The sequence below is a fragment of the Dryas octopetala genome, chromosome 9 (genome assembly GCF_963921425.1).
Source record: "Dryas octopetala chromosome 9, drDryOcto1.1, whole genome shotgun sequence".
Taxonomy (NCBI): Eukaryota; Viridiplantae; Streptophyta; class Magnoliopsida; order Rosales; family Rosaceae; genus Dryas; species Dryas octopetala.
Window position 1 is genome coordinate 7,749,198 of NC_141374.1, and position 11,977 is coordinate 7,761,174.

Below are 11,977 nucleotides of genomic sequence, written 5' to 3' on the forward strand. Positions count from 1 at the left end.
TTTCTTTATATAATACTAGTTAAACAAGTTTATAGTTAGAAATAAAAATGTACCGCCGAACAATTGAAAATGGCCGTCAAACACTCGATGTTTGGTATGTGTGAAAAAAATAAAAACTAATAGATCAATATTAAGTAACATAAAATTGTTACAATATTATTGTACTTTAGTTAGAATTTTAAAAGTTATAAGGTTTTAGTCAATAAATTATAAAATTAAAGAATATGGATAGAAGTTTCCTAGTTTTAATTATGTTTGATACTAAGTGAATCTATTTATCATTTGTGTTAGCATGTGATATCATATTTATATTCGTGTCAGGTAATGATCATTCTAAACCTGCCAATTTCAAATGCTGTTTCAAGTCGTGTTTTTCGTATCATGTTCAAATTGCCACCCATGCTAAAAATGCTAGGAAACTATCATACTTTGGTATTGGTCCAGATCTGAGGACCACTAAACTTCCCTTAAAAACAAAAAAAGCCCAACCCGGCCCATTATGACTCCGCTGACCAGTGAGCAACCCCCCTATTAAAATTGAAACGCACGCCGATCCCTTAACAATTACACAACTCCGCTGTGTCTCCGACTCTCCGGTGCCTGAAATCAAACCCTTTAAACTAAAAATTTTACGAAAAAAACTAAAATGCCAACAAATCACTCTCTAATTCAAATCTCTCTCTCCTTCTGACTCGTAATAATTCCCAATTCAAAATAAAAAACCAAAAATCAATTTTGGCGCTCTTATGGCAGCAGCAGCCCCTTCGCCCTCACCAGCCCTAAGCAACAACACCTCCGACGCATCTCATGCCACCACCACCGCCACCGCCACCCCCGCGAAGCCTGCGCCGCCGCCCCTCCACACGGTATTGCACCGTACGGACACGCCGCCCAAGACCCTTCGCGGTCTCAACAAGCCCAAGTGTAAAGTGTGCGGCAATGTCGCTCGCTCCAGGTAATTCTTTTTTTGGTTTTATTTCCTATTTTGTTCTGCACAACTTAGATTTGGAGCCCTAAGGACCTTGTTTGTGCTTGTTGTTTTTCGGTTTTGGTGATTAATTTGAAGTGATTGAATTCCTTGGGCTGAAAATTGATGTTGTTCATGCACTTAAGGGCAAGTAATGCAACTGCAACCTTCCAATTGGTGTTAGGGGAGTGTTAAAATATAGAACGATAGATCATCCACATTTTAACAGCTTAAACTTTTGGGGATAGTGGTAAATGAAAAGAACTTATTACTCTTGTAAGAGATGGATTAGGAAGGAGATCCATTTTGGGATTTTCAATTTGGTTTTGTGCATATTGCACAAGTTTCTCGAATATGGCACAACTGCAACCAATCATGTCCCCTTGTGTGTTGTGAAAACTAAGTTAAGCATTTTATACCAGTGAGGACTGAAGGCCCTATCGAGAATCCAATTTTTAGCGATGGCATCTTCACAAGAAGAATTGGAAGAGCCCACGACTCTTCCCTAGTTTGGAAAGAGAAGATCTTGGTAGAATTTGTTGCAATGCTATTTTTGTGAGTAGAAGGTAACTTGGTGGAGTTCAAAACATTTTCTGGTTCAATTATGACGTGTTTGAAATTAGTAGAGGCTTGACATTGATGAAGCCAATAATTGTGAGAATGATCTCTTATTCTAAAATGATGTAGGGGAGGTTTAGAGAAGATAAGCGAGTTACAACATTCATTTATAGGTGTGAAAACTAGGTAGTTGAAGTAAACTGTCATGAGCAGTGAAAATGGCATGAAAATTCTAGATAGAATACCAATGAGGGTTTGGTTGGAATGGTCAGGCCCATGGTTTGCTCCCATGTGGTCTGGGGATCAAATCCTCTCAAGGTACCTACCTAGCTATTTGCTAGAGTTTCCTGCCTCCTAAAGATTGTAGGGTTTGGCAAGAGGCCCCCAATTTCGAGCCCGGTTCCGTGAAGCACGTTTGGGGGATTTCTGGGTATTAAAAATAAAAATTCTAGATAGAATGCTTCTTCTTGTTATTTAGAATCCCTTGATAGTACTAAAAAAAAATTAATTTTGGAAGTTGGTGGTGAGATCATACTATAGCTGATGCAGTAGAAGTTTTGTTACATACTAAGTTCTCCTTCTCTCTTTTGTAGCTGCCATGTGCCAAACGGGCCCTAAGTTTTTTTTTAATCTTTGTATTTTTAATAAAATTTCTCGTTTCTTCTCAAAAAAAAAAAAAAAGGGTATTAATGAGCTAAAATTTCAATTTTTTCTTTTCCACATTTGCCCATAATTAATAATTTCACAACTCATCAACATTATTTATTTCACTCTTACATTAAAACTAAAACAAATAAATAAAAAACTTCGTCTTCCTCCCTCCCGTCCACACTACTACAGACCAAAGACGATGTTATACATACAAATTTCAAGTTAGTTGACCTCACCAAGCCCGTCAATTTCGTTTCCACCGGCATTGTCATGCCCAACTAGGAGATGGAGATGGACAACAATTCCAAGCATCAAAACGATGATAGGCCTGACCTTGGCACCATTGGGCTTCACTTTGGTTTTGATAATTTGACTTCCATGGGCGACGATGTTGACAACGTACAATGTTTCCCGACTGCGTTTGGGAAGAAGATAAAGGAGGGAGCTTTGAGGAGTTAAAAGGATAGGGAAAATCTCAAATTGTAGCAGTCGACTATTCAGAACGAGCAGGGCATTGTCAACCCTATTGAACCCAAGTTGAATCCAAGTTGCAGCTAAAAAATGTGGGCATGGATTTCAATGATACAAGGAGACGAAAGGAGTGGTGTGGACGGAGAGGGAGGAAGATGAACTACTTTTATTTTATTTGTAAGAGTGAAATAATTAATGTTGATGAGCTATGAAATCATTAATTTTGGGCAAATGTGGAAAAGAGAGATTTGAAATTTAGCTCATTAATAATTTGGTTTTATGTGCAATCAAATGACGCATGGCAGTTAAAAAAGAGAAGGCAAATGGAGAAGGCAGCTAGAATTCATATTTTAAATTCCTTGCAGTCTATCACAGTCTTGTAATCCTCTTTATTTGGCATTCTTGGTCATTAGCCAAAAAAGCCTAAAATGAAACATTTATGTCTTTGTTGGGCTCTGTAGTAGGATCAACTTAATTGGCATGAACTTTATTTTCAGTTTTAATGTCCTTAGATAAAGATGAATCTAAATGTTCTAAGTCTTGGGGTATCATTGTAGTTTAAAGTTTTAGGTTGCTTTATGTTGTTGGTAGTTCTTTGCATTAGTATTCTAGTTGGTTCGTTCTTATTTGGGATTAGTTTGAGCCGCCTTTAATTTTTAGGAAGACTTCTTTCCTGTATAAATTACAGATTTAGCTTCTTCATACTGTTTTAGGATTTGACATTAATATAAGCAAGTCTCCTATTTGAAAAACAAAATTGATATAAGCAAGTCTTTATAGAGCGAATTACCCAACTTTTGATTAATGAAATTTCTTGGAAGTTTGAAAGTTTCTGGTGAGACTCCTAGAATGGCCTTAATGAGACTTTAAGGTTTCTTCATTCTTAATTCTTCTTTCTCATTTTTAAATTTCCTACTTTCAGCCACTCCTGAACTTTATTCAAACTCCCTTTGACCCTAGAAATGCACTTTGCAAAACTTAAGATAATCTGTCTTCATTACCATCTATAAAAGAAGAATAAAAGAAAAAAGAAGAAAGAATCAAATAACTGTTCGAGGGTGCCATTCACAGCTCTTACTGAGGCTCACCCTAATTGTTTTCCTTGTTAATTTCAGTTATGATCCTTCTCCTTCACGCATCATTACGAGATAGACATTAGTTGGTTGATTCATTATCTTGATATTGTTGAAGATTCGGAAGTTTTATCTTTACTTCATACACACTGCGCCTGTAGTTTTTGCACTTGCATTGAAAATATTTTTTGTTTTAATCTAGCTTCTGTAATCACTTTAATGAGCTGAATTGAATGTGCAGGTGTCCATATGAGTCATGCAAGAGTTGCTGCTCAAAAGCTCAAAATCCATGTCCTATTCATGGTATGTTAAATTCAAGCATGCATACTTTGTCGAAATCTTTCTATTTTCAAGTGTGTAGGTATTTTCAAAAATGGACAATTTTATTGGTTTTAGCTATATTTGGGGGAGCATGTATGAAGTCTATATGAAGCTTTAGTGCGAAATAATGAAAAAAATCATTTTGGTGATGTGTTGGACAAATTGGCATTTCAGTTAGGATACTCTGTGTTGTTTCTTTGTAATGTTTTTGTAGCATAGCAGATATGTATAGGTGGACTTCGGTCCAGTGTTTGTATGTATATCTTTGCTCGTCCTAATAAAATTTGAGTTTCTCCTGAAAAAAAGTCTTATATTGCTTGCTTTTGTCTGGATGGTTTGCAACATTAACACAGAGTCCAAGCATATTGCCAAGTAACCTAGGCTTCTTTTTCTAGTTTGGAAAGCTCATTCATTGCCACATAAATTCTTTTACAATTACATTGGCTTTGTTTTTAATGCTATTCGGGATATGCATTAAGTGATAATAATGCTTTAGAATTAAATCTAGCTCTGCATATGTAAGTTTCTTCGCATATTTGGTTTCTGTCTGTTTTTTTTTAATATTTGGTAGTGTTGTCAGATGCTTAAGAAATCTGGTGTAGAGAGACTCTGGTGTGGATGGGATTAAATCTCATGTGAAGAAGAGTAATGATAGCAACTGCAGAGTTTTGAGGGAAGGCCATTAATGCCAGCTAGCTTAGGTAGTTAAATGTCATGGCTTTCAACTTCAGGCATGAAAATGGGCTGATGGCTGTGTCAAAGACTGCAGGCCATCTAGAAAAAATGGAGCAACTGTTGTGTGAGTGATAATGAGGAAATATTGGCAATTAACTATTTACATAGTTGTAATATTATTTTCTGAATATTGACTCAACTATAGGTAATGTTTCCTTCAAGGGAAAGGGCTAATAGGTAACTGTAGAGATGCATGGTCTTAAGCTATTTTACCACCCATGGTATCGCTTATGTAGAGCACCAAGTAAGCTAGCTGTGGCAATGTTGGTAATAATGAGGGGAGCTTAGTGTCTCTTGGATACTAGAAGAATCATGGACAGTTTTGGCAACACAACATTTGCTACAACTAAGATCTTCTCTGGGAGGCAAGATTTGTATGAAGATCCATATCTCAAGTGTTATGCAGCTTCTGGTTAATGTCAAAGTATGTTGGAGCCAATGCGGTAATGGTTTGGTTTGCCATGTTAGTGGGTTGTATGCTAATAGGTATGAATGGGGTAACTGTGCCGTCGGTGGACAAGATTATGGAAAATTTTGATCGTACTTGCTCACTTAGGTGACACGTCTATGATTACACTTAAGTGTGCATTAGCTTGTGGGTGTGAGAACCATCAATGGCTCATTTACACTACACAAGAGTCAGCAATGTGTCTTGATAAGGGTACGATTTGGATTTGATTTAGCACTTGCTTACATGATTTCCTGTGGGTTATCTGCTATGTTTGATGCACAATAGTAACAAATATATTTTGGTTCAATCATGTTCATTTTGTAAACAATGATAAAACATCATAACTTCTCTTAAAGATCTCAATGTTAAATTTTTAATAATATGTGGTTGTGAAAGAAAATGGCATTTCCGATATTGTTAGTCTACTTCCTAATGATCAACATTGGGAATCACCTAACAATAGACCAAAACATGTCAGTTTCGGTCAGTTTGGGTGGATTTTTCACAGCCCTAGTTTGAGGAGACTTTTTTATTATCTTTTAAATGTTTATTCTGTTTTCTTGAGATGACATTGTTTTTGGCTTCTCTGTACCAACTGTGTGAACACTGCAGTCCTGAAAGCAAATGCAACTTTTCCCGACAAGGCACCAGCCCCAAGCTCTCCTCTATTTGACCATCGGTCAACTGAGGCATCATCATCAGGGTGAGTTCTGAACATCAGTCCCCCATTTAATGTCTAGTTATATTTCTGATAATTAAAATCTACACTTTTACTGTCTCAAAAATTCCATTTATTAATTGTTTTCCCTAGAAAACTGTGTTGCTATTGTATTGTTTATATAATAGGGTCAGATTTCTCAAAGTTTAAAATCGGTAGCAGCTCAGCCAAGTTTAAAGTCTAATTTTTAGAACTTGCTGATTTTAATGAGTCAAAGTTTCCTATGGAAGGCAAGTAGCTCAATATTTCCTTGGGTTTTTAGCTTGTTCTATAGTCCAACAGTGATGGTTTTATCTCCCACAGCTTTTCAATTTTTGCTTTCTGAACTTCCCATGCTTCTACTTTTTATTGGCATGTTTGACTTGGCTGCACTTGGCACTTACTCAGTTAATTTTTCAGGGTCTTTAAAGCAAGCTCCTTTTTCATTTTTGGTTTGGGATGGTAGATATCTTAAATTGTTGGCTGTGTTTCAGGAATTCACTTAGAGTTGCATCACTCCGGCAACTTTCGAACAATTTTGCCCAATTCAATAATGTGCATATTCCACTTCGTTCAAAGAAGCCATTGACCAGAAAGGTGCATGCCCTTGGCACTATCTATCTGTTCTTATACTGTCTTTTTGGTACATTGGATAGAGTCGAACTCATTACCTATCCTGGTCCTAACCTTTTTCCCCACTCCCCCCTCATCCCCTAGGCTAGTCCCATGGATGTTCTACTGTTGTAAAGTGAGAATAACTTGTCCTAATATAGGAATTAATTTCAGGATGCTGTGGCTATTAATGAATGGAGATTTGCCAAGTTAAAGGAATACAAAGACAGAAGCATCGAAGTGGAAAATGAAGCTTTTGATCGTTACATGCAGAATATCAACCTATTAGAGGAAGTGTTTTCTGTGAAATCTATTGTTTCGGAAGAGTCCATAGGGGATGCTTCATCCATATCAGACCTTAATACTACTACTACTACAGAAGATGACATTGGGGATATGGTCTCAGGGTTGAAGTTGAAGTTGAGATCAAATCCTATGAGAACCAATAACTTCAGAAAGAGGATACAGCAAATTGTTGATGAGGGATTAAGGAAACTTAAAAAACGTGAGTTAGATGAAGGGGATAATGAACCAAGTGAGCAAAACGAATTGGATAAGGGACCCAAACATGGAGAAAAATGGCAGGCCGAAAGGGCTTCAGCTTTGAGTGATCTCATGGATAAGCTGAACAAAGCCCGAAATGAGGAGGATCTGAAGTCTTGTTTGGAGGCGAAATCTCAGCTCTTCAATGAACATAAATCGATTAGTAGATCGGAATCCGAAGGCACTGAGACAATGCAGGAACAGACTACAAAGAAGGATTTGGAACCCAGAAAAGAATCAAATTATTCATTTCCTAAATTGATTAGTACTACTGAAATTGATCAAGAAACTCTCAATAGCATTGATGCACACTTCTCTTCCCTTGAGCAGATAGGAGGATTGTGATTAAAGATTTAGAGGTAAGATTTTGCAGTAGGATATGGACTTTTAGCCAATTCAGAGGATCATAGGTTTGAGAGAGGTGCCATAGCTTAATGTATTTTCATCCTTGAGTTCCTGTTTCTTCTGGTGCATAAATCAGTGATGTCTATATGGCAGTTGCTTCAATTTACATTTTCAATTTCAATCCAATAAGTACCTTATTTTTCTTTTTAATGTAACATAGGGCAAAATTCATGAGCAATGTAAACTGCATCAAGCCAATGACCTAATTCTTCAATGCAAATTTCATGTATAACTAATGATTCTTCTGCTATTCTTACATTAAATAATTCTTGTAAAGAGTTAGGCTTGCTACTTGGTAGCATGCTTTGACAAGATGGGTACATGATATGCCAGGCAACCAGTAAAGTCATAGAACATAAAAATTGTTTTATAAAATATTGGGTGTAGGAAAAACATTTTTCTTTAAATACTTATTCTTTTTCTGATAAAAACAATTAAATAATTACATAAGCTTACTCTTGCGATCCTTTGGATCTGCCTGCTCCATTTAGCCTTATCCTTAAAATAAAAAATTCTAATTTTCTTTGTCGGGTCATTCGACACTTGTTTGTCGAATTGTTTGTGGTAATTCAACACCTAACTGTCAAACATTGGCGGAATTTTCAATAAGTAAGCACCGAATGGAAATGAAAAAGACATTTGGTAGTATTCTACTGAACATTATATTCGGCCGTAAGTTGCCGAATTCCTTAATATATTTTGGTGGCATGTTACCGAATGAGTTTGAGTGATTCTATAATTTTTTGCAAGAAAGAATAAAATAAGAAAAATTTGTCCAAAATATATTAGGATGATCAACTTAGCAATAGAGGGTGGTCGGAATAGCCTCCCTCTGCCAATAGAAAATTGTGTGACATTGGTTATTCACCAATTCCCCCAAATCTGTATTTCCTAATTATTAGTGAGGATGAAAAACTGCCTTAAAAACAAAGAGAATACAGTCAGGATTAGTTGTGTCATTGTGTGTACTCATTCTCAAACCCATAAAATTAATTTTTAAAAGAGAGAAAAAAAAAAAAAAAGGAAAAAGAACCCCTGTTATTCTTGAGAGAAAATGTGTGGTCCATGCCCAAATGGCTTCTTAGGTTTTGACTTTTATAAGTCTGACTTTCAATGGCCAACTAAGAGGTTCCACCCAAACAATTTAAAATGTAGTAAAAGAAAATCTGCTTAGGGCAATGTCTTTGGGCTAAGATAGTGGGTCAATTATATCCATAAGGAGAGAATTCAATGCAGGCCATCTAAATATTTTATCATTTTCTTGTGATCTCTAGCATTCTCAACCTTTCAACTTTCAAGAAACCCCAATTGGGAATACGTGGTTTTCAAATGATATCATGTCCATCTCTTAAAAACCCATTCCATACAATATTGAATTTTTATCTCAAGTCTCAATTTTGGGTTTGTTTGGATGCCTCTTGAAAGCCCTTTGATTGCTTGTGCTTCACTTGCCACAAAAATAGGATTATTATTTGGTAAAGCAATACCAACAATGTAGGATTTTCATCTCGATTGATTGCCAATCAAAGAGTTAAGAATTAGAGGAAGGGTGCTTCCAAAGTGAGTTCAGTCACAAAATAAACCATAGACATAAAAGACACCAACTTTATGTGGTTCAACATGGTTACAAAGATATAAGGTACAATCATCTAATTCAACATCTTTCATTTGAGCCCTAAAACTATCTATGATCTTTTATTTGCTCCTTAAGACAAGTTCCTAATTTTTAAACTGTGACACATTGTGCCATATAAGAAGATAAAACTAACCATACAAAAATAGACCCGAATGATGTTTTGTGAGCTCTTGGCGATTGTGCCAAACACATGGAATAACTTTTGCATCTTTCTCATATATAAAGTCACCATAGTTATTTCTTATTTGATAATAGAATAAATTTAATTTTTCCTCATGTGAAACTCAAACAAGTAATTTACTAAAAGAAAGAATTTAAAATATTATAAAAAGTTTAAGCCAAGAAGTCGAACTCATAATGTTAACCAAGTCAAATTAGCACAGCACAATTACAGATCCTTAATTATCTCATTGTTCTGTCTTTTAATCAAAGTCTTATTAGCTCGGTTGGCTTGTTGGTGCCCTCATGAAAAGAATCCCATATGGGTTCTAAAGGTACATACCATTATGACAAAGAAATCCCATCTTCTGAATTTTTCACATAAAGCTTTGTTGAAACCATTAGTTTTGTAGGTTTCTCAATGCTTAGTGCTTTTCTTGCTTTATTCTTCTTCATATACTTCTCAACCCACAACTACTTTCTTGGTGGATATCAAACTTTCTAGCCCATCTTCCCTTGAAACAAGGCTGTCAATGCTTTCAATTTCAATGGCTCTACTCATCTCAACCTCACCTTTTCAAGAGTTTGCATTTCTATCAACCCCATTATCATGACCAGTGCCCTCAACCTGTTCATCTTAATCATGATTCTTTCTCATTGATCTAGGTTCACTATACACTAAATTATTAGCCACCTGAAAAAGAAAACACAGAAAAGGAATATGTTATTAAAAGAATAAAATGGAGTTGAGATGATGCCAAAGGGGATCTTGACAATAAAAAGCACAAATCTTTCAAGTTTTTAAATGGTTGTACTCGTGCCTCTACAAAGTAGAGAAATATTTCTAGTGATTATCAAAGCAATCCAACTTTTAAATGTTTAATTATTTGTAATTTGTAATCCAAAATATATGATTTTCCTCTCTGAATAGTCAAACTTTACTAGACAATATCCCTTCAATAAGTCACTTATTTAAGACATTGATTTTTTGTATAACAAGCAAAATCATTTCCATTAACTGTTGATCAGTACTCTCCCTCAAACCCTCATTCACACATGCTTTCCATCTGGAACCCTTTCTGCTTCAAATCAAATTGATTTGTTTAATTTAGGCCACAGGGTGAGGAACCATAATTATGTTGGCCGGCGATAAAGATTAAAAAATTAAAACCCAGATGAGAATCTCATGCACCTGGTAATGCAGATTTCCAAGCCATTTAAAAAGAAATATATATAACAATATTATATATATTAATTTTGAATGACTATCACCAAAGCCCAGGCCAGGAAGGAAGCATCTAAATTTCCCTGTAATTGGTATCTATATTCTACTTTTATAAAGTCCTCTTCATGTGTATATGTGCAGCCAAGAATCATGGTTTCTCTATAATTGCTGCCTACTTGTACAGTTTCTATATAGAGAGCTTTGCTTTGATTGATGCCATTCCAGTGCCACTGGTTTATGGTTTAAACTGTGCAAAAAAATGCCTTTCACTATGGTCATGTTTGCTTGTCAAGTCACTCAGCAGCACATGGGCTTGGACACTATTTTAAATGTGCTAAACTTAAAGTCACTTGGAGATATATGCTTAACTTGGCCAACTCTACATCATGTATTCATGTTGGGTTGAGTCATAAATCAAGATGTCCAAATCAAGATTAGTTTATTTATTACTGTACCCTTATGAAAATGGATAGATTTTTTCTAATAATCTTTCTGAAAGGATAATTACATAGAAGAATATTATATAAGAAAAATTACTGAATATAATGGTCTTGTAGTTTGGGTCTTTTTTTTTTTTTTTTGGTAACTGAAAGTGTTCTGGGCCACCTTTCACGCATCAGGCTAATCCCTTGAACCGGTCAAAGACACATTATTTTAAATAAAGTCATTTTTTATTGTATGGGCGTGAATGTAAGGAGAACAAAAAAAATTAGGTAGCTGTGACCAAGAACCAATACGTGTTATGTTTTGGACCATGTTGGCTACCATGCCAAATGTTTACATATACACTCATCAGTCATTTTATTGCCATGGACAGATAATATGACAATACCATTAGTTGTTTCTTTAGCATGAAATTGACCCAAACAATGACACATTTGGGTTATATATACTTATATCGTTAGACAAACCAGAGGAGGTGATTATCCTAATTCTTAATGAACAATAATAATATGGGAGAATGACCAATTTAATTATCATAGTTTGGTTATTTTCATTTAAATCCCTGTGATTTTAATTTGTCAATCAAGTCTCTATATATAGTTGGAGAAATTATTAGTTACAAATTACAATGAAGCTAGGACTAATTTTAGAATTTTTCAATTAGTTAGACAATTTTTTTTCAATTAGGTCTCTGTACGTAGTTATGTTTCATTTCCCAATCAGGTTTCTACCTTATTATTCCACAAACATTTCACACATGTTGTTCGTGACATTTTTAGCTAACTAATTGACGAATTCTCTAATTTGGCCTTAATTGCAAACAAAACTTAACTACTGGAGTCTAATTGAAAAAAATAAAATTGTAAGGACTTAATTACAAATTTCTAAATTATATGGACTAAATGGCTCATTTTCTTAATAATAATGTTCAAGATTGGTGCCTGCCTCACATGGTCCCAAGCCATTAGGCACACATATTCCTCACTTGAGTTTAAGCAATGTGTAATTGATTGATGCTTCACTGAATGG

General features: G+C 35.3%; 1 protein-coding gene across 1 annotated transcript; it reads left to right on the forward strand.

Moving 5' to 3' along the window:
- Positions 1 to 605: 605 nt before the first annotated feature.
- Positions 606 to 7,711, forward strand: LOC147273609 (electron carrier/iron ion-binding protein). Its single transcript, XM_086227700.1, has 5 exons — positions 606 to 955; positions 3,962 to 4,023; positions 5,840 to 5,930; positions 6,419 to 6,521; positions 6,711 to 7,711. Exons 1-5 carry the CDS (start codon positions 747 to 749, stop codon positions 7,422 to 7,424), a joined length of 1,179 nt encoding a protein of 392 aa, XP_086083826.1. The 5' UTR covers positions 606 to 746; the 3' UTR covers positions 7,425 to 7,711.
- Positions 7,712 to 11,977: the final 4,266 nt, after the last annotated feature.